At 36.9% G+C, this 23,859-nt stretch overlaps 2 protein-coding genes across 3 annotated transcripts in view; both read right to left on the reverse strand.

Annotated features, from left to right (window-relative positions):
• Positions 1-324, reverse strand: part of sardh (sarcosine dehydrogenase) — a 72,919-nt gene extending 72,595 nt beyond the window's left edge. Inside the window, exon 1 of one of the 2 annotated variants that reach the window (XM_055208904.2) lies at positions 188-324. The gene's annotated coding sequence lies outside the window, so the exon portion shown is untranslated. The remainder of the gene's footprint in view (positions 1-187) is intronic. The other variant, XM_055208903.2, reaches the window with a different exon arrangement.
• A 3,737-nt stretch (positions 325-4,061) lies between these two features.
• Positions 4,062-21,357, reverse strand: cercam (cerebral endothelial cell adhesion molecule). The gene is made up of 12 exons (XM_055208907.2): positions 21,000-21,357; positions 20,347-20,457; positions 20,053-20,170; positions 19,791-19,925; positions 17,244-17,448; positions 16,929-17,048; positions 16,607-16,683; positions 16,401-16,507; positions 14,312-14,444; positions 9,558-9,685; positions 9,167-9,370; positions 4,062-6,224 (listed from the first exon to the last, which is right to left on the reverse strand). Exons 1-12 carry the CDS (start codon positions 21,200-21,202, stop codon positions 5,990-5,992), a joined length of 1,776 nt encoding a protein of 591 aa, XP_055064882.2. The 5' UTR covers positions 21,203-21,357; the 3' UTR covers positions 4,062-5,989.
• Between the last annotated feature and the right edge of the window lie 2,502 nt (positions 21,358-23,859).

The raw sequence follows: 23,859 nt of genomic DNA on the forward strand, positions 1-23,859 counted from the left end.
CTAACCTTGCCAAACGCATGAATAAAAGTGGTACATTGTTAGTAAAGTTATAGATTTAACAGTAGCCGTGTTGCAAATAATAGTGAGCTACCCTTCTAGACAGCATGCTTATGAAAAAAAAATAAGGATGAAACTTAAATAGCTTGAAAAACACTGCCAAAAAGTTTCTAATGCATCCAGTGCTTACCTGTATGCTGAAGAGGCCTATACCACAAGGAATTTTTGCTGTTTAGGATGTTATCTGCTGTTTAGTGCACACTGCAGCTTCAGTGGCTCTACATGTTAACCCTACTACCATAATGTAAACTCTCCACCCACCAACAGCAGATCTGTAGTGAGATCAGACAAAGGGTGGATCCATATTTTATGAAAATTAAGTAAAAAATTGTAATGCTTTTATTTGATGTTTTTAAAAAAAATACAGGATGTATATTATCTGTTTCTTGAAGCAGTTCATGTAGACCAAATTAATGAAACATGAAAACTCCGCTCAGCTGTCAATTCTTCCACAGAGTGGATAATAACTGGAGCAGAAACACGTTTTTTTTCAGGCTATAGTACAAATACACTGAAAGACAAAATATGAAATTATGCTAGTTATTCCATTACAACAACGGATGTTGCAACATATTATTAATGCTTCTACGTGCATTAATCTACACATCGGTTGCTATCTTGAATCTGTTTCCAAGTTTTTTTAAAAATGTGAATTTATAAATTTAAATATCTTAATTTCACTTAAATTCGTTTTTTTTAATACAGTGATGATTTCAATGGTTTGTTACCTGTCACTGAGGTGGCCTTTCAAAAAGTACACATTTGCACCTAAAGAATTTCTATTAGTACCTCAGAGGTAGGCTATATTAGTACCAAATGCATACATATCTTTACCTAAATGGTACATATTAGGACCTTTCTAAATAGTACTGCCCCAATAACAGCTTGGGAACATTTTTGACCATTTTTTCTGACACTGTAGAGCAATGTTTCCCAACCAGGGGGTCGGGGCCCACAGGGGGGCCTCAGCAGATTTCCAAGGGGGCCTCAAGACTTAAAATTACTAAAAATTGGACAAAACAAGCAGTAAAATAAGCTTAAACAAGCAAAAATCAAAATGATTTTTGGCCCTTTTAGTGGTGAATATACATCTGTCTAGTCATTCCACATTCTTTTTATTTTTATGTAGAAAAAATTGAGTGGGTGGGGGGCCTGGCCTTCAAATATTGTTGTGGGCAACTACGGGCCTTGAAGTGCAAAAGGTTGGGAACCACTGCTGTAGAGTAACATAGTGTCTTACAAGTTAATAGTTCCTCAAATAAAAAAAAGGGGCATTAGATAAACACAGACTTATCAACCAGTGAACATTGGCCATTATTGGCTGGTCTGTTTTACGTAAATAACATCCTAGAAACTTGGAAAACTCTCTGCTTCAGCCAAGCACAAACATAAAGTCGCTGACCTTACAAAACCATCTGTAACAGCCAATCAGAAAAGGTCTTGAGAGCCTCACCCACAGTCAAAGAAATGTGACCACTCACTGCATGAAGCAAGAAAATAAGTCTTTAAATGACAACAACCACAATATTTGCTTAACCCAATATTTTTAATTTCCATACATTTAAACACACAGTTATACAACAACAACAATGTGAATAAAAGATTGTTGCAACAAGGCAACAGTGTAATGTATCAGATGCTATTAAAGGGGACATACAATGAAAATTTGACTTTGTACTATAATTGGGTCCTCAGCAGTGGCGGCTGGTGTCTGCTCTTAAAAAATTCAAAATATGTGTTCGGAGTGTCATGCCATGCGTGTTGCTTGTGTTTTCAAAATATATGTGTTTGTTGCGTCATGTGAAACATGCGCATTATGTGTTTTGTCAAAATAATTGCCTGCTGCACACGCGTCAAAACCATTTATGATAAAAGAGACGCTCACATTCACAAAATACATGCAATACACTCCCTTAACAGTAAACTCTGATTACGCATTAGATCAAGCGAGAATCTGGCAAACGCGATCGTCTCTTTTGTCATAAACCCTTTGGACGCGTCTGCAGCGGGCACTTATTTTGACAAAACACGTGATGCACATAGGATCACTTGACACGCAGAACACATATTTTGAAATTACAAACCACACACATGACGGCCTACATACATGTTGTGACGAACTTCGCATCGTGCACCCTCAAAAATAAAAAAATAAAAAATCACTGGCCGCCACTGGTCCCCAGTGCTTTTATCAGCCTAGAACATTTGAATAAGATCAACCAACTTAGTTTTGGTAAACCATTCTCTACAAGCATGTGAAGAAATACATCATTGATATTTGGTTCCCCAGGTGATGTCAGATAGGGGATAATACCACCCCTTAATCTGCACTATCCAACCACGCCCCTGCCATTTAGTACAGAGCTCAGCTCATTTGCATGTTAAAGGACACACCCAAAACTTCACATTTTTGCTCTCACCTACAAAGTGATAATTTTAACAATAAATGATCTATATGATATTTTAATCTAAAACTTCACCTATGTACTCTGGGGACACCAAAGATTTATTGGACATTTTAAAAAAGTCTTGTGAAATGTCCCCTTTAAGTCAGAAGACCAATAACATTTGATTAGATGTTCAAAAGTGCTGTTTCCTTGCAATAATCACAGCCATTGATTGTGTGTAATTTAGGGATTGACTGTTCAGATGCAAGTCTACATGGGGATTTTAGTAGTTTAGTGAAAAGGGGTCTTACATGAAAATATATATTTTTTACATTTTCTAGATTCATCAGCCACAATACAAGCTAACCTGAGAGATACACTTAAAACTCAAATAAAAAAACAGTAATATTTTAAATGTATATTGAAAAATGCATCTTGCAACTGTTACCTTGCAACTTGTTAATTTAAACATTGCATGTTTGTGTAGGCATTATAGTTTCTGTTTATAATCACTTTATTTGTTCGATTTGTATTTTACATTAGCCTTTCTGTCTTGAATTAATCTCCTGAGATATAACCAAATCTAATGGTTGTTTTTTGGGCTTTTTGTAGGCTACTTTAACCAATAGATGGAGACAGAGCTCCACCAGTATTGGCAGCTGAAGTACAGAGAGGGATTTTTGTCTCCTGCTGGGAATAAAGTGAATTGCTCTGAGAAATAGGGTTTCTGGGAGGTATATTACATAACTTAGTAGGCTATAGCAACAACTGTGCCACAAATTTAAATTAGGTTTGATAGAATTAAAAATAGGGGATTCTTAGGAATTTGAATGGTGTTTATTAAAGTCAAACATTACCTCAAGGTTTGGGGGACAGATTATTACAGACATTTAAACCATTATCTGTAACATACATTATAAACAAAGACGGACACTACTTGAGTACTTTGAGTACATTTTCCAAGCGTCTGTGCTTTATCAGAGTGTTTGTCTTGGGAAAAAAATGTACTTTACTAAAAAATATTCACTACATTCTAAAGCATAGACTCATACTGTGTATTCCTTTTATATTGCATATTAAAATGTATTTAATACCTAATTACATGAAAATTGTGTACTTTCTTTTACTTTTTTTAAGATGTCCAAAAAAAGTACAAAAGTACTTTTTACTTAAGTAAAAAAAATACTAGATGATTAATGTACTCACATATTAAATATAAACCAAAAACTTGAAATTATGAAATGTAGTGAAGTAAAAATTATGATAATATGCTTTGGAATGTATGTTTTCCAAAGAAAAACACTGATAAAATACAAATACATGAAAATGTACTTTTATGTAGAAAGTAAAAATACTTAAGTAGTGTCCGCCTCTGATTATAAATAGTATTTTATAGCATATAGCTTTATATTTTATGTCTACATAGTTACTATGGGTTTTGTGTAGTAAATGTGTTTTATACCATATTAATAAAAAGGAAATTTTAGGGAATAATATTACATTACCTCTATACTGTATACAATACCTATAATATTATAATAATGATTAAATGTTTTTTAACATACCATGTTAACCCTGGAAATATTTATATACATATAACATTGAAAAACAATTGAATAACTTTCAAACATTCCCTTTAATAAAAAAAACATTTCAACAAAATTATACATACACCAAATGTCAGGTCAGTTGCTGTTTACTTTAAAGGGGCACAGATGAAGAATGAGACGTGGAAGACGAATAAATAAGAAACATATTATTATAACAGGAACAGAGATTTTTAACATGATCAACAAAAAAGCCCCAATAACATCAGCCACACAACATTGCATATATAAAACAAGCTCTGATTGTTTGATTGTCTGAGCATGACAGTAATTTCAGTGAGAAAAAACTGCTAAATAAAAAAACAAATTTAAATGGCAAAAAAAGAGAAAAACAGCCCAATAAAAAAGCACATTTTAGTTGAGATCATTCCAAAAGATTGACAAATACCCTCCCATCAAATACATATTACATTCATAGTTAAATTTAAGTCAACCAGTATCCATCGCAGATGACTGCTCTTTAAAAGACTGATAAAAGTAGAGTAAAACTCTTTTTGTGAAGACTGATCCCAGGTCGCCCTGTTTCTCTCCAGTCTTGAGGTTTTATAAGTTGCTCCCATTTATGTTGACCAATAAAAACTATTCATGATTATTGGGTGATTTTTAAAATAATTTAACAAAGATGACTGTAGTGGATATCCACAAAAAAAATTGTCTCATGTCCTTGTTGGAGTTAATAAATTCAATAAAAATTTAAAATAAAAATTCAAATAAATTCAGTTAATAAACAATTGTTACTCTGCCTGTAAAAACCCAGCAAGTGTCATTTTTTTGTGATTTATTGAAAAAAATTTTTTTTTTCGATGATTTACACTTGATTCCTCTAATCTCAAAATTAGATTTTTTCACTGTGCAAATATGTCTAAAAAAACACAAAAACAAAATTTAAACGGGGCCTAGAGGATTTGGTTTTCTAGATTAAAAATAATACTTTGTTTTCCTTCAAAAATTATAAGCTAATACAATTTTTGGCTAGGAAAAAAATGGTAACACTTTACAATAAAGTTGTATACATTAGCATTTGTCAACAACATTACATTAGCATTTTAGAAATTATTAACCATAATTAATAAGCAGAATGTTTTAAATTTTTTAAAGTCGCCATGAAAAGGAAGTAGCAATTGCCTTATTTCCCTCACGGTGACGTATATCCGAATGAAACGGCTTCTGGAATGAAATAAGGCAGGGCTGAATTTGTCCATCGAGATCTGATTGGATTGTTTGAAGTTGGGTCATGTCGCTAATTGCTAATCGCTGTGATCTCCCGGACCCCGCCCACCTGCCATACCATATGAACGGAAGTGAAGAGAGATCGTTTTGAGGAGGGGAGGAGATTTGCATTTTTGATGAAAGATTATGAGCACACACAAACATTTTTTTTTAAATAATAAAGCTCACAGATAAGTCATTTGTTAATAATACCACATTATTGAAAAATATTTATATAGTTTTTCATTTCAATTTCATTGCGACTTTAAGGCTGAAAATTCTTGTTATGCTAGTTGACACTTAGGGGCGGTTTCCCGGACAGGAATTAGACTAGTCATAGACTTAAACACTTTTAAGAGCTCTCCAAACTGAAAACAACTTGCACTCACATATCTTAAAATACATCAGTGTCCTTTGTTTTACCTAAAAATGCACACAGGTAATGTTTTTAGTAAGGCATGTTTGTTAAAACTAGTTATATTTCTTAATTAAACTAAGGCCTAGTCCTGGTTAAGCTAATCATGCCCCAAAATGTGTAAACGTTAAACTTATTGTAGAGAGTTACCAAAAAAAAAAATAGTTCTCCAAAATTTCCTTTGCCACTTGACTTTTCCAGACCTGGTAATCCTTAAGTATAAAATGTCCTCATATCTTCCAGGTTTTCCATAACTCAGAATCCTGCATATTGAGTGACATTAGCCCTTATAAAGTCTCTTCACTCGCTGTACTTCACAACTCATCTTTGTAGTTGGAGCTCTGCACACCGGCGGGTGGCTGGAAGCCCTTAAGAGTTTTATGCGTTCCACGCCAGTCCGTACGTACGTTGTCGTCATCCCACAGCGTGGATGTCTCTGTGTCGCTCAACCACTCTGGGTCTCCGGCGTAATGGCAGGGTTGCACCAGAAGAGGGTGTGTGGAATACGCCATCAGATTCCGATTGGGAAACTGGGATTTGTAGTCTTCATTGTAAAAGAGAAGAACAGTAAAGGTCACAACCACTTATCTGTTTAATGGCTCTTATGGAATTGAAATCGAATGGCGAATCATGTTAAGGTTTTGTGCGGTTCGACCCAGGCCCAATAAATGAATAAAATATAAATTACTTTAAGTAAAGACAGTTAGAGGTACTTCGAGCAATAAAATGCACTGAGGGTAACTAAGTGTGCCTACTGGGCCAGCTGGCAGAGAGTCGTTGGCCGTGTCAGACCTGAAAGGAAAGCAAAGCAGCGAGTACTGTCAAAAGTAGCTACCCATTTTGCAGGAATGTGGAGCAAGTATGAACAGAGACTGGGTGTTTAAAGGGTTCCCCTGTGAGCCAGGCTGGAGCACGCCAGTCTCTGCCGAAGAGCCGTGGATTACTGGAAAAAAGTGAATAACGCAGAGAGAATTCTTCTCTGATCTGTCTCTGTGGGAATGAAGAGCTTCGGGCTGGACGTGCCAAGCAAAATGAATAAGCGCAAGAGTCAAAGTGGAAATGGAAGGCAGTCAGTTGGCAACAAGCCAGGCACACACATGATCTCCTTTTTCAGCTTGAGCTTAAAAAAAAACCGAACAGCCATGTATACACGGATTACAACCAGAAAAGCTTTTATTGAGCATACAGTTAAAAAGCAAAACCTAGACCACCAACATTTCCTTATGAGCTAAATATATAATGAGCATATATTTAAAAAGCACACGGAGCTTAATTTTGGAGCATATTGCTATTTTCAATAGCTGAAGTCTTTGTCGTGATTACAGGTTGTAATAAATAGCATTGTTATGAATGCAAAGTGCATATATAATTTTATCACCATGTGTGTTTCCTGGGTTCGAACCATAGACTGTAAAACAGATGGATGACGTGTCTTCAGTTATAAAAAATAAAGCCCAAATACTCAAAAATTGCACCAAAGATGTCATCAGTCTGCGTGGTAGTGATTGTAAGGTGGAGCCACGGTACCAAAGCCCCGCCCATTTTTTTCATTTGACTCAATCACAAACACACACAAATCAAGTCGCCACACTCCTTTTTAATAGCATCTAATAACTAACTAAAACCAAACTTATATAAAAACAAAGAATTATATTTATTTGAACCGTAATTAGATTTTTAAGTTTGGCTCATGTCCCATTCGTTTACATGGAGAGAGAGAGAGAGAGTGGGGTTTCTTATCTACGCTGTCAAAAAAATATATTTACAAAGCTGTCACTGGGACGGTACTTTTTAAAAAGTACCATTTTGGTACAGAAATGTACCTTTGAGGTACCAGTTTATACCAATATGCATTTTTTAGGTACAAAAGTGTACTTTTTGAAAAGTTACTGCCCCAGTGACAACTTTTCTTACCTTCTTGTACCTTTTTTCTTAGAATGTATACTGCAGCCAACCACCAGGGGGATCAAAATGTTTTGGCTTTACTTTTCAGGACAGTGTGGCATGCCTTGTTCGAACCCATGGCATTTCTAACGCAATGCTCTACCAATGAGCTATACAGGGGCACAACCTCCTCTTTATGGGCTCTATCGTACACCCGGCGCAATGCAGCACAATGCGCAACGCAAGTGTCTTTTGCTAGTTTCAACACGGCGCAATTATCATTTTCACGTTTAGCGCCACGTAATTTAAATAGCAAATGCATTTGCGCCCAATTTTGCACCCATGGGCATTCTGGTCTGAAAACGAGGTGTGTTCAAGCGCATTGTTGGCGCGTTGCTATTTTGAGGCTAAATGAGGACCGAAATGAGATGTTAGAAGGCGTAAAGAGCTGCTTTACCTGTAGCCTGGTAAGTAAATAAATGTTTTGCTTTAAACAAATGCAAATATTGCATCTATTTTTAAATGTTTTTTTTTATGCTAACCCATGGATTTATTGTATATGATGACTCTGTACCAGTGGATATGGTGAGATGAGAAACATTTTTTAGTAATGCTTTAAAAAAAACTCACGGCGCTGTCCGAGTGCTGAAACAGCTCTCCGCACGTTTGTAAATTCTTTATCTCCTGTTTGATACAAATAAAGTATTTTTGGAGTACAAACCTTTTCTTACATACTTGTAAATAATTTTTTGATGATGTTGGATATCCATACATTTACAGCAATAAAAAGCGTGCTATTTTTACTTCCATCACTAAAAGAAAACGGCTTTTAAAGGTTTTTATCCAAAAAATAAGAATTTCAATACAAATGAAAACAACACAATTATGTAACATTAATCTTAAACTGGGTAAACTGTTTTTCAGCTTACAAAGTCTGTCATCTAAATAGGGATTAGACATAGTGCCAGTGCAACTGGCTTTTAAAGGGGATGAGAGCTGAGACTCTCATTGGTTTATTGCACATTACACCCAAAACACACCCATTTCTCATTACAAGAATAGAAACAAACCTTTTTGACCGTGCGCTCGTCGCACGGCTTTTTGACAGGGTTTGGGTTCGGCCGAATCCTAGATTTTTTTTTCCACCGAACCGAATCCTAGGCTTGCACTACGCTGGTCGACGTCACGCGGCCGCTTGTGAAAATATATAAGCATACGCCTTTATGGTTTTGTGTTCTTTGTTAAACAATACAATTAGCGATATAACTCTTTATATAAACAAATAAATAAGTCCATACATTTCTCATCCAGTGAAAACGTTGCATTTACCCATATAAGGCCTTGCATGCTTTTATTTCTTTCGGTATGCCAAAAACCTGACAACAAAAACTGATTTGGTTACAGCCTCTGGACTTTTCCGTTGTGTCATACCAAAGCCCTTTCAAGGAAGTCGCATCACTGCACTCAAATTTTTGCAACGGCCTTTGCAAAACCTGTCGATTCTGCGTATCGGTATTGGCTTTTTTACCGGAAGGCGGTGCTAACAGTTGCAATCTCAATACCAGTGACGCATCTTGTTAATATTAAACATCTTTGGTCATACTCACTTGGAATGCTTGTCATACATGATGGGAAGAAACTCATCCAATGGAAGCATCTTGGATAGCGGTTCAGCATTGAGAAGCTTCTGAGCTCCCTGTAAGCTGATGGCATAAGACAACGTCCAGTAGGAGAAATCAGCATACACCAGGTTCTTCACATTCTCCACTGCAACTTCGTCTCCAGGGTTCACCTGTTTTCTGCCCAGGTATCTGAGAAAGAGAAACCAAAAATAAATTTAGCTGGCCTGATGGGGACGCTTGTATGTTCGTTATGCGTTTTACAGAAAAATATAGACCAAGCTGAAGTCATCTTTATCAATAAAATCAAGGCACAGTGTAGCTACTGGTCTTTTCTTGTTACCACGCCAGCAGAGTTTAATAGACAGGTGGCACTCACATGATGTCCCAGTCCAACTCCACCTGCTCCACCTCCTCCATAATTCGCATCAGACGTCGTTTGAAGTTGGCTTGGAAACGCACGTCATCCTCAAAGATCAGAGCCTTGTCTAGCTGCATGTCTACCATCTATAAGTGAGAAGGACAAACTACATTTGAAGAGTATTATTTAAACAAGCACAACAAATTCATGCTTTTCTTACACTACTGAAAGTTAAGGCATGACAAACCTCATCATATTCTTTTTTTAAAAGCCAGTATGTTTTGGATCAATAAATCAATATTCAAAATCAACATCAATAAACAATGATTTGCTACTTGGATGTAAATAATATTAAGAGGAAGGATTTTCTCACTCAAAGGGACTTTGCATGGACAAAAAAATGTGTCGGGTGTAACAATTTTTTTTTATTCTTTAAATATATAAAAATACACTATATAAAAGGAAAGAACAGACCCTCTCTGCTTTTACACAAAAAATGTTTCATCATACCATTTGTTCTCTTTCTGAAGGACTTTTGATAGAGATCAGATTCAGAATGATGATCAAAACATACACAAAGTTCTTATTGTTTGCCCTAGGGGGCTGCTTCCGAGTTTCATAAGTTGGGTAAGAGCTCCACATGGTGGATAATATCGAAAATACAGATTGCCGGAAAAACTCGTCAACTCGCTTCTTCTTAATTGATAAGTTAACTCGAGTTAACTCGTCAATGGTGGGGAAAGAGTTAATACTCATGAAAGGGAAAGACTTTAAATTGTAAATGTTATAAATTAAATTGTCATCACAATTGTTCTTAGTTGGATAAAAATAGTTCAATACATGCTTATAATGCAGTGTCGAGTATAGAAATGTCTCGATGACTTCATTCAATATTCAATTACATGTCAATCATACTATATACACGCATAAATGAGATGTGGCACCAAATAAAATAAAAGTGGCACCAAATACATGTAAACAAGTTCACCTGGACTGAAGCAACCTGATAAACTAGTCATTTACAGTAAGGCAGATGTGTACAATTAATGAAATATTATTAGGCTTTATACAACAGTTCTTTATGGTTCTCGAATCTGATTGGCTAAGAGCTATGCGATATTGTACTGATAACGGCACAGTAACCGCTTCACCTTTCGTATCATTCCGCCACCTAGTGAATGGAGGTCTTAAACAGGCTCATCTCTGAATGAAAAACACAGACGCGCTGTTTTTAAACACTCTTCATGTGTCTCATTAGTTCACTAGCTCGTAAATCAGTCTGTGAATCCCCAATCGGAAGTTATTATTCCGTCAAAGATCAGTGCTCTTGGATGTTACGTTAAACTTAATGGGAGTAATGTCTTGTCACATCGTGTGGACACTTGGAAAGAGGAATATAAACACTCATTTTTTTCTGAAGCTCTTATCAGAACGCGAAAACACCGTGGAACTGCAGGTAAGCACCGCAGCTTTTAAATGTGGACATGAATCATTTATTTAATTGCGACGTGACTATTAAAACATGTTATGAGAATATCGCCACTGGTATATTTATAAGCAGCCTGCAAAAACATCTCTCTGACACTTATAAAAAACAGTTTTATATAGTACTGACAAGAACGAAGTCTAATAATAACCGAGTGCTCGTATCGCGTTAAGAGTAAATGGGAAACCAATAGTAACATTAAACAAGTATAGTTTTATTAACTTTCACCTCGCGCCAAAACAATAACAACACAAAAGACACTAAATATGAATAAGAAAACAAGTAATAGTTTTATCATGACACCAAATACTGCTGATTTGATCTCATTTTGACCATCAAACACGAAAATGCGAATATCAGAGCCAGGGAATCCCTGTCAGAGATGTAGCCCAGAGAGGGCGGTGGTCAGCGGGCAAGTGAACACTGACGTCCGCTCATGCTTTGGTTCTCATACGTACCGAATCTCCTTAAGCAAACGTTCAAACAGGCGCTATCTTTACTAATCGACTGTAGATTTAAATATAATAAATATATATTCTCTTAAAACTAGAGCCCGACCGATTTATCGTTTTGCCGATTTTATCGGCCGATATGAGCATGTCGCAGATATATCTGTATCGGCGTATAAGCCGCAGATATGAAGCCGATATGAACTTCCCTTTCAAAAAACATTAAATGCTTTTGAAAGATGTAAGTACTTGTTTGGCCAGCAGAGCGCGCCCTATTGGTTGCTAATGGCGACCCAGGTCACTCACTGGAGTGACATCAGCCAATCCCCCACCCCCTTCACTTCAGTCAGTTCAGGTGGCGGCAGTCACGCGGTTTCTTTACAACATTATACACCTGGTATTAAGATGCACTTTGGTCGATTGGATTATGAGTGTGCGAGAGAGACACATTCCTGTTAACATTTGGTGTTTTTAATCCGTCGCTTTTGTCCACTTGCGAGTTGTTTAAAACGCAAGCGGAAGAAATGACGCGAGGCGGAGAAAGGACGCGCTTAAACTGACGCGCAGTCTGTGGGAGTACAGCTGCTTGTGTTGTTACTGAACATGCAATTGATTCAATAAGCTCGCGCAACTTTGCTCTCCGCCTCTTTTATTTAGCGAGGGTGTAGACGCTTTAGTTTTATAAAAGTTTAAAGTCCCGACAGAACACTGTGGGTTCGTGTTATAAAAACGTTGTGCAGTACATTAAACATAAGCCTACATCATTATATTGTCAGTAAGTCAAGCATTGTCGTCTGAACGGTAAGTTTCTATTTAATTTGTGAAGTATAACTTACTGTAAAGCTAATAAACAATGACTTTATAAGTTTCTATTTTTTAAAATAAGCCCAATATAACAGTATTCTCGTCAAAACTGACAATTATTTAAGTTATATGTATTTTGTTTTGTTTGTGTTTTAAAGTTATTTATAATAAGTCAAGTTTACTGTTTTGTGCACTTATATCAGAATCATTTTGGATAATATAGTTTATTGTTAACTTGTAAAACACACCTGCCTATATGTCAGGACTCTGCCTTGAAGTCTTGTAAAATTTGTATTTTGTCATGGTGGCAGAGTTCTGGCAGTCCCTGGCCTTGTGTGGAGGTTCATGCGTTGTTTTTGTGTTTGGCATGTCCCTCCGGTGTCTTGTCTCTTGTCCCCGCCCCCCCGTTCTCCTGCTTATTGGTAATCATTAGTTTATTCCCATCACCTGTTCCCCGCTCGTTATCTTGTTTGGTTCATTCTATTTAATGTCAGTGTATCTTTAGTTCTGTGCAGGATCATTGTGTTGTGTCAAGTTCTCGTGTTGCATGTATACTTAGAGTCTAGTTGCCCAGTCTAGTTGTAGTCTTATCTGTCTAGTGTTTCATGTTTCATACCCCCTCGTGGGTTTTGTTTTGGTTGTCAAATAAAGTGTTTTCTGTTTTTCCCCGACATCGTCTGCATTTGGGTTCATCTGTCCTGCAATCCCTCACACTATATTACATATCTTTATCACGTCATTTTAAGTGTTTGTTCACCACATTTGTGAGTGATGTGATCATTACAAAAAAGTATTTATATATAGTATATTCTGTTAATGTATAGTGTATTCTATGTACAGTACTGTAGTAGTATAATATACTGTAGTATATGTGTACTGTACTATAATATGCACATAAAGAATATCGGCCGATATATCGTTATCGGTCTTTTTTTACTCCCTAATATCTGTATCGGCATCGACCCCAAAAAATGCATATCGGTCGGGCTCTACTTAAAACTACAATTTGTGACCAAGAAACTTTAATATAAAGAAACGCCTATCCGTCCATTGAGTTATTATGAGATTCAAAGCAGCCGAAAGTGTTACCTGTCATTCTGGCAGCCCTCAAATCCGTGGCAGCAGAAGTAGTTCTCAAACAAAGAGGCTTTTAAAATAACTCCATTGTTGTTTTCTAGTTTTCGTTTTTCAAACGTGTGCTGTCGAACTGTTGTATAAAAGCAATATCGCTCTCGGAGTCGTGTGATATAGCTCTATATCATCACGGCTGTGATTGCCTGCGGCCTCGTGCCTCTGGCCTAATCACGGCCGTGATGATATAGAGCTATATCACACTCCTACTCGAGCGATATTGCTTAAATAAAAATATGATAACATAATAAAAAACATGTGTTGACAAAAAATTGTAAAAACTGAGTCTTGTTTTGGAACCAAACTCTTCATATGGTATTGTATGCCAAATTAAAGTATTAAAGAATGTGGAGAACCAAACTTGTCTCCTTTTACTTAAAGATGCAGTGTGTAATTTTTAGAAGTATCTCTTGCCAAAAATGCTAAATAATATACAAAACTATATTATCAGGGGTATATAAAGATCTTTCATAATGAACCGTTATGTGTTTATTACCTTAGAATGAGATGTTTTATCTACATACACCGAGGGTCCCCTTACATCGACGTCACCATTTTGTGCCGCCATGTTTTTACAGAAGCTCTTAACGGACAAACTCTTTTACTTAGATGTCTCTGGCTATGACATGTTTGTCCGGTGGCGGCTACTGTATATTCTCTATGTGTTTCTAAAGCAAGAGGTGAGCAGTGGACTGAGCCTTTGGTTGCAATTCGCAACCTTGACACTGGATGCCGCTTAAATGTACACACTGCACCTTTAAGAAAAGTATTTTCAAATAAAAATATTTTCTTTATAAAAGACAAAGCATTTTCCAAAGGAAAAGGGAAGTGTCTTACATTTGGAACAATACAGAATAATATACAAATACACACACGAATATGTGTTTCATTGTGTCACTAACCTCTTTCCAAATGTAGTAATGACTCAGGAAGCAGCCGACTTCTCCTTTGGTCAGTGTTCGGCCAGAGAAAGGATCATAGTAACCAGGTAAAAGATCAACACCTAGTATCTTAATATCACTGCTGTTGAGAGCTCTGCACAATAAAAAAAATACAGTTATTGTTGACATCAATAAAACAAACAAAAGTGACCCAGTGATCAGGATGTTTCACGCAAAGCGATCATACGACTTAAAGAAAAAACTTTGATGTGTAATAAAAGCAACGTTATCAGGGTTTTTTTTGTGTTTAACAAAAGAAACAAAGCAACAGACATTTGAAACAGCAAACGTATTTTAGTAACCAGGTAAAAGATCAACACCTAGTATCTTAATATCACTGCTGTTCAGAGCTCTGCACAAAAAAAAAACAGCTATTGTTGACATCAATAAAACAAACAAAAGTGACCCAGTGATCAGGATGTTTCACTATACATGTATGAAACGTAATTACATTTGGATTATATTTGATTCGATTGTACAGGTTATTTACTGCATACAAGTATAAAAAATGATCAAAGACATTATGATGATGAAATCTACAGCCCAACTCAACATGTAAACATTCATAGTGCAGGGTGGAAAAAGTATGTGAAACCCTAGGCTAATGACTTCTCCAAGAGCTAATTGGAGCAAGGAGTCAGCCAACCTGGGGTCCAATCAATGTGATGAGATTGGATGTGTTGATTAAAGCTGCCCTGTCCAATAAAAAACACAGTTTTGAGTTTGCTGTTCTGAAGAAGCATTGTCTGATGTGAACCATGCCTCGCACAAAAGAGCTCTCAGAAGACCTACGATCAAGAATTGTTACATTGTTGACTTACATGAAGCTGGAAAGGGCTACAAAAGTATATCTAAAAGCCTTGATGTCCAGTCCATGTCTTCGGTAAGACAGATTGTCTACAAATGGAGAAAGTTCAGCACTGTTGCTACACTCCCTATGCGTGGTCGTCCTGTAAAGATGACTGCAAGAGCACAGCGCGGAATGCTCAATGAGGTGAAGAAGAATCCTAGAGTGTCAGCTAAAGACTTACAGAAATCTCTGGCACATGCTAACATTTTTGTTGAAAAATATACAATAAGGAAAACATTAAACAAGAATGGACTTCATGGGAGGACACCATGGAGGAAGCCACTGCTGTCCAAAAAAAAAAAAAACATTGCAGCACGTTTGAAGTTTGCTAAAGAGCACCTGGATGTTCCACAGCACTACTGGCAAAACATTCTGTGGACAGATTTAATCAAAATTGAGTTGTTTGGAAAGAACACACAACGCTATGTGTGGAGAACAAAAGGCACAGCACACCAATATCACAACCTCATCCCAACTTTGAAATATGGTGGAGGGGGCATCATGGTTTGGGGCTGCTTTGCTGCCTCAGGCCCTGGACGGATTATCGTCATCGATGGAAAAATGAATTCCAAAGTTTATCAAGACATTTTGCAGGAAAACTTAAGACCATCTGTCCGCCAACTGAAGCTTAACAGAGGATGGACGATGCAACAGGACAACGACCCAAAGCATAGAAGTAAATCAATAACAGAATAGCTTCAACAGAAGAAAATACGCCTTCTGGAGTGGCCCAGTCAGAGTCCTGACCTTAACCTGATTGAGATGCTGTGGCATGACCTCAAGAGAGCGATTCACACCAGACATCCCAAGAATATTGCTGAACTGAAACACTTTTGTAAAGAGGAATGGTCCAAAATTTCTCCTGAACGTTGTGCAGGTCTGATCTGAAACTATAGGAAACGTTTGGTTGAGGTTATTGCTGCCAAAGGAAGGTCAACCAGTTATTAAACCCAAAGGTTCACATACTTTTTCCACACTGCACTATGAATGTTTACATGTTGTGTTCAATAAAAACATGAAAACGTATAATGCTTGTGCGGTATTAGTTTAAGCAGACTGTGTTTCTCTATTGTTGTGACTTAGATGAAGATCAGAACACATTTTATGACCAATTTATGAAGAAATCAAAGTAAGCCCAAAGGGTTCACATACTTTTTCTTTCAACTGTATATATACATATATGAACTATACACAACTTACGCCCCATCTACAGCATCCACTACTTTAGCATCGATCTCAAGCTCATACAGTGACCACAGCATCCTATCCCTTCTGTCTGGACGCCGGCGGAGGTTAATCAAGTAAATCTGAGAAGCACAAAAACCAAATCAAAAACAATAAGTAGCCATCGGTGAAGCTTAAACGTGTATATAACTTGTAAAATGGCAGCACACATTCATTTTTACCTCATTAAAGCCCATAAGTTCTAACTTTTTGGGTGGAACATGGACATGCTGAGAGATGTACATGGGCGGTCCATGGACTGCATGAGAGATTAATTCAACACATTAACAACAATTCTCTTTGATTTAGCATTTAATCACTCAAAAACACAAGTATTAGATTCATGAAGCGTTTTGATCGGCAAACTATTGGTATCCACTATATGTATTGAGCATTTCAATTCAAGACTTTATAAGAGTCAAATAACTCTGATCAGGAATTTGATTAATTAAATGAATAGTTCCCAAAAATATAAACTTATATTGACTTGTCTGTGTTACTCACTCAAAGATTCCAGGTACAGATGGACAAAATTGATTCGATCGTCCTCCACCGTCTGATGGGGCTTTGCGGGTACATTCAAGTATCCATACCGCTCCTTGTTACATAGATACATCTGAACCTCTGTTAAAGCAAATTTATATTTTCATATAAATAAACACCTTCATCAGTGACTTAATTTACCCATTCAAATGTTTACAAAGATCATTAAAATGTAGATTCTTTTAAGAATTTGCCCCTCATTCATTCCAACTTAAATCTAAATCTCGCATAAAATAATGGAGATACTCAAAAGTCATCCTGAAGAGGGCGTTATACCAGCCATTCTGCATGAGAAGGCAAAGACGATGATGTCGTCAAATGGCCAGGAGTAGTCTACATGAGGTGGGTGAAAAGCCAATTTTCTGGTGCCTTCTTTCCGCAGATCCAGCAGGATAGTGGAGTGGACCATCGGCACAGGGTAACAGCCCACCCTCTGACGCTGCTTAGTGGGGAAATATTCAGCGGTACGACGGTAGTAGCCCTGCGTAAGACCGAAAAATCAACACGTCTGACAAAATGTCACATTCACAATTGTGACCCCATCTGTGAAATCCAGGAATAAGTCTTAATTGATTTCATGACCTTACAAAGTCAATATTAAAGATATCAAGGTTGTACTTTCACAAAATGTTCTACATTATGTAGGATTTTATATCAAAAACATGCAAATTATGTCATAATTTCATAAATTACTCAAATCGATCCAAAGTATGAATGAGATATGACAAATTTGGTCAAGGGCAAAGCGATCATATGACTTAAAGAAAAATCTTGAAGCGCAGCTTCTTTATTGTGTAATAAAAGCAATGTGAACATTATTTTGTGTTCAACATAAGAAACAAAGTTACACACAGCAAAAATATTTTCATTTTTTGTAAAAGTACTATACACTTGTACTAATAGTATATGCCCTAAAGTTTATAAAAAAAAATCAATATTGAGATTTCCTCCCACAAAACAAAAACCCACGAAATGTTACCTGTATACAGTGTTGGGCAATTTTTAGTTACACGTTATAATACTACATTCCCTGGTAATTAGTAGTGTAACCATTTAATACTGATAACATTTTTGTAATAATATTACAAGTACCATTAGGGCTGTAACAATGATTAAATAATAGCCTCATCGCGATTGTTTGACCTCATCGCGATGATTTCAGATCACCACAATGATTGCATACCTCTCTAAAAAACACAAGGGGGAGTTTGCAGCGCCTGTATAAATGAGACAGTATCTAATGGCGCTCCTTGACTGACAGTGTAACGCGATACATTGTAAAGCCATTTATTTAATACAATGGAAAAACAGCCTTTAACGAAATGCTGCAAAACGTTAATAAGTAGTATAAAAAATATATTCATTAAATAATTACTTTTAAATATGTGTTATGTGTATTAAAATGTCACCCATTGGATTCTGAAGATCGTTTTTGAAGCTAATAGTATGTGGTGCCTGCCGTCGCCATTTTGGCTGTGTATCATTCGCGGATATCCGAAAATGGTAAAGAGGCAGGACGTGGGTGAAGCTGAGGTGGCTGGTTGCTGAAACCACTCCCGTCTAGCTCGACTCTAGTGACAGCAGTGCCTGTTTAACCCTCACTAAAGTGGCCACGCCCTTAATTATGCAGAACTTTATATAATTTAAACAAATGAGTTACAAAAAAATTCACCTGATATTATTTTCTGCTGTAAAGTTGGGCATTTTAACATGAGGGTCTATGGCAGTGCTTCTCAATTATTTTCTGTCACGCCCCCCCCTAAGAAGAAATAAACATTTCGCGCCCCCCCCCCCCCAACTCTCCGCCGCTACTGTAAATAGTATAATTTGTCTATAAAATTACACATCTGCAAAACTTTGTATCCTTATTAACATTGAGAAAACACAAAAAGAAAACAAAAAAAGAAATATCGATCAACTTACAACAAAGAATAACTTTATTAACATTGTTTTTTAGTCTGTAACAGAAAAGACTTAAAATGCATCAATTTGCCTGAAATAAAAAAAATCAATCCTTATATAAAGTATAATATTTTTTGACCATTTGATACTGAAAAATTAAATTAAATATAATCAATAAATAATAATAAAAAACTCAAGCGGCTTATCAGCGTGGTTGGGGTGTAATGTCTTTTAGTGACGGTGCAAAAAAAATCACTTCCTGAAAAAGTATTTTCCCCCCTGGGGGTCCCGCCCCACTATTTGAGAAGCACTGGTCTATGGGAATTGACTCCCTATTGGAGCCAGTTGATGAATTGCAGTTTAAATAACTTCCGTATTGGCTTCATCCAAGAGATCGGAAGGTTGCCCCTCGGCGTGTACGCACGTGACATCACCAACGAAAGATATAGAAGCTCAAATCATATAGTGGATGGAAAATAAGCAATTATTTTAATTTCATAGGGAGAAAGGATGACAAAATCATAGACCGCAGAATAACGCAATTAATAATTTTTTGGTGTGTAATAGAAGTAATGGGTATAAAGTAATGTAACTAGTAGTGCAAATAATTACTGTTGGCTGGGAGTAATAAGTGAAGTAATAATATTACTTTTGAAAGTAATAAATTGCACTTTTCGAATACCTAGCCCAATTACTGATTATATATTGTGTATTTAAAATCTTAAGCACACAATCCTGTAGCTCAACTGGTAGAGCATTTTGTGTTTTTTATGGGTTCAATCCCCAGGGCGCACACATAATCATAAAACGCATAGCCTGAATGCACCGTAAGACGCTTTGAATAAAAGGGCGGCCAAATGTTAATAAGTAAATGGAAACACATTCATGGATGCATTCAATCTACACATTCAGATGTTTTACCTGCGGAGTGATGCCGCACCAATAGTTCGAATACGCTGACTGGGAATCCAGCATGGGAGCAATAACGGATTTATTCTCAGCCATCAGGAGGTGAAGTGTGTCAGGGTTGGTCAGGATGTTATCTGTGTCTGAATACTGCAAATGAGCAACATATAAAAAAACAATTTTAGAAAAGAGCACATATCGATTCTACGGGATCAGTGAAAATGCAAGTGTAATGTAAGTGTACAGTAAATGTGTGCATGTTGAATCTGGGACCTACCAGAATGTAGTCAGCCCAGCGTTTTTTTGCAAAGTCCAGCGCTCCCTGTTTGAGCTTCATAATGTACTCATAGCGGCCATTAGTCCAGTGTTTGGGTCCCAGCTCACCAGCATAGGACCTGTGGATACACACCAAGCAGTGGAACCAAACTTCACTGTAAACAATAAACCTATGGACCCTTCCTTCTGATTGACAGCCGAGGTGGATTGTGTCCATTAATTAATAGCATATTTTTCATATAACGCCAAATTTTAATTGTGTTTATGTGTGCATGTTTTGTAATGGTCATCTCACGCTGGTTTATCTTTAGGTCTCCATTCCACATAGTGATATTGCGTCTGCATGACCGTGAGCCATTCTCGCAGGACTGCTGTAGTGTTGTCAATGTTGTGGTCTGTCGCTGCCCTACAGGTAAGTGATACAAAAAGAAGTGTGGGGTCAAATGAATTCATTTCAAAATAAAAAAATTGCATTATACCAGTACAGTTTATATACACAATGCATGTGAAAATGACAAAGGTTATAAAGATATGAACTACAGAGTAACATGCTCAGTACAGCATAGTAAATATACTATAGGATATACTATAGCATATAGTAAAATTACTAGATACTAGAAACACACTACATACTATTGCAGGCTACAATAATTATAAATACACAAATGGCTTGTTTAACAGTTCAATTATTCAATGCATTTAATCTTTTTGCCAGTCATTTTTGTAATAAGTATTGTAATTGAATGCACTTGCATTTAAATCAAATCAGATGTGTTCTAACTAATAGACATAAATCTCGAAAACTCTAAGTTGGGGGAAGGGGATCTACTTTTAGGAGAAAGTCTAAAGAAGTCAAGGGCTGATGGATCACAAATAAGATTGACCCTTTGACATCTAACTTACATGAGACGATCAACAAGTATAAAGCACGGGAAGGAAGTCACTTACCAAATAGATATGCGCTCTTTGGGATAGTTTAATCTCTCGAGAGCTCCGAGGTAATGCGGTAAAGAATGAGCGGCGTTTCGGGCGATTATTGCTATAACGACCGTAGGCGGCTGCATCTGTGACTCCTCGGTGTAATTTTCCTCCGTAAAGTAACATTGTACTACTGAGAGAATAGTCCAGATAGTTATAATCCAAGAAAACATGGCTGGATGTCGATGGTCGGCGGTCCCATCCGCGTCAGCAGTTAAAGGAACGAGATCTTCCCCAAACTTCACACACTCCCCTTAAAGTCTCCCTGATGGCCGTTTCTCCATGCGAAGGCTGCAGCCTGCGGAGGTCGCATATACAGGCTGCATACGTCATCAAGTCTGGTTTATTTAAATTAACTGAGCATTACATTCGCAAGTCATAGGCATATTACAACAATTTACGATTAACTAAGAATAATAATGAACATTATAATGGTTAAAATTCGGAAATAAGACAGTATAGATGACGTATGCACCCTACAAATGCGGCCTCCGGAGGTTGCAGCCTTCGGATTGAGAAACGGCCAACGTGTGCTGTTCTCTTGCAGCTGGATTTGTTACCACTTCCGTATGCAGAGGATACCTTCACAGCTGTTGTACAATATAACAAGCGCAGTGGTAACAAAAGTTTAAATGTTTAAAAACATATCGAATTTATTTATACATTGTAGATACATTGTTGTTCAATATAAAAACAAAACAAAAGCACGCACATCGACCTAAAATGGGGTTTCGACCAAACAATTTTATTTTAAAAATGTTTTTTGAAAAATATATCTAAGCTCGCACACCAAAGCTCCGGTATCAAAACTGTATTTAGCGCGTGACGTTTTGAGCACGCATGCACGCTATTCATCAGACACGCGCTAAAGTCTCAAATACATTAAATTTTGATATTTTTTGTGTGCTGCATTACATTTTTTTTTTAAATAGATCGTTCAAGTAACAACATTTCACGGTTTTAGTAATAAAATGTTTAAAGCAAGTATTTGACGAAATCAAATATGAAGTAATTAAATTACTGGCTTAAACGAGCTCTCAGCTGTTTTTCTTTATAAATCATAATCTTTTCTAGTTTAAAACGTTGTGTAGAAAATCCAAAACAATAATATAATAAAATAAAATAAGTTAATTTAAATTTTTTAATGCTTTTACTTTCCAACACGTCACGTTTTTTTTTTTCTTTTACGCATCGTTTCTATTAAATGCCACAAGAGGGATGTGTTGAGCTTTCCACGTCAACAAATACTGTAGTATAGTAAACTATAGTTAAACTACAATTTAGTACTGTAGTGCTTGTGCACATTATCGGTGAACGTTATTTTATCAAGTAGGATGTGATCCAAACACTATTGTTTTTCATTAACAACATTTTCATTAACCAATCAGATTGCAGGATTAGGATTAGGGTGTATGTTAAATTTGGGTTAAGGACTGGGTCAGGAGCTTTTAAAAATTATTTTAAAACTATTATTTCACACTAATTTAAGGGTTAAAGAATTGTTGGGGTTTGGGTTTAGGGTGTCTTTGATTAAAACTTTGATCCAGGACCAACAAAAAATGTTGATCCAGGATCACATCTACTTTGTGAAATCGATGATCGAACCGGATTATAGTAAACATTTAAGTATACTATTCTTTATAATTATAATACTACAGAAAACGGTAGTATATACATTAACAAAATGTAGTAACTACTATAATATACTACAGCATATTACATTTAGTACTGTTATGATGTAGAGTATACTACTACTGTATTTTTTTATAACTCATTGCTTTTATTCATGTTTTAAAATAAGAAAGAAATGTAAAGTAATCACAGTCTCTGATGAACAGTCTGTACTGTTCATATATGTCATGAAACTTTATCACCTATAGTATTTTTCGTAAGTGTCTAATTCGCCCAGGTTTGTGAATTTAACAGAGGTGCACATAAAACTACATTGATTTCATCTTAGATTTTTAAGTGGTTGTCCCTTACAAAGAAAAGTAAAATTGATTACAGCTATCCACTTTATTGGGTTCTTGTCTTTATGAATGCAGAAACACTACAAAAACGTAGAGAAACTTTAAAGGCTGAAATCAGTAAAGAAAACAATATGGCAAGCATGACAGAAAACAAAGAGATAAAGGTGAAAACAAAATTTAGAGGCTTTCAAATGTCCCTTCGATCATTGGCCAGCGGCATTCGCTGTAACAATTAAATTAGCGATGTGTTCTGGTCTGGTCCGGAGGCTTGGGTCAAAGGGAGTGTCGTTTCATGGTACCCACACCTACCCCTCCAACCCCTGGCCCTCGGAGGGCAGGTTCCCATCGCCTTCAGCGCAGCCAACCCTGAGAGAGTTCACCAACATTCAAACTAACTTTTCACTGCTAGGTCAAAGGTCTGAAGAGCAGGGCAACAGGGTGTGGCGAGGGGTCGAGGGCACACAAGACATCTAGCATTGCCCAAACATTTATACAGAGGCGGTGGGGGCCGTTTCCCCCCGGTCAACTTTGATTAAGCCACTTTATCCTATGCCTGGTGGGGGGTCTGCTATAAGCCTATGGATATATGAAGCCATGTGGCATACAAAGCGAATGGGGGCTGGCAAGTCCATTGGTCCCAGCACAGACTTTCGGTTGAAATCCCTTAAATGGCAGCTGCAACACTCTGGGAAAACCTCGAACTTCATCCAGCGTGGCAATAATCAATAACCATGTACCCATACAGACGTCCCACAGCTCATCGGCTCAATAACTGTCACTGCCAGTCCCACGGTCAGCTCAATCGTACAGACTTACTCAGCAGTCATGCCATGACAGCCCAACACTAGATGAATGATCTT

The sequence above is a fragment of the Misgurnus anguillicaudatus genome, chromosome 12 (assembly GCF_027580225.2).
Source record: "Misgurnus anguillicaudatus chromosome 12, ASM2758022v2, whole genome shotgun sequence".
Taxonomy (NCBI): domain Eukaryota; kingdom Metazoa; phylum Chordata; class Actinopteri; order Cypriniformes; family Cobitidae; genus Misgurnus; species Misgurnus anguillicaudatus.

Excerpts from the sequence above, each read along its gene's own strand:
- cercam (XM_055208907.2), bottom strand. The coding sequence starts at position 21,202 with ATGTTTTCTTGGATTATAACTATCTGGACTATTCTCTCAGTAGTACAA. Across the intron at positions 20,171-20,346 it reads AGACCTAAAGATAAACCAGC|GTCCTATGCTGGTGAGCTGG; the intron begins GTGAGATGACCA and ends GTGTATCCACAG. Across the intron at positions 6,225-9,166 it reads ATGTATGACAAGCATTCCAA|TGAAGACTACAAATCCCAGT; the intron begins GTGAGTATGACC and ends TCTCTTTTACAA.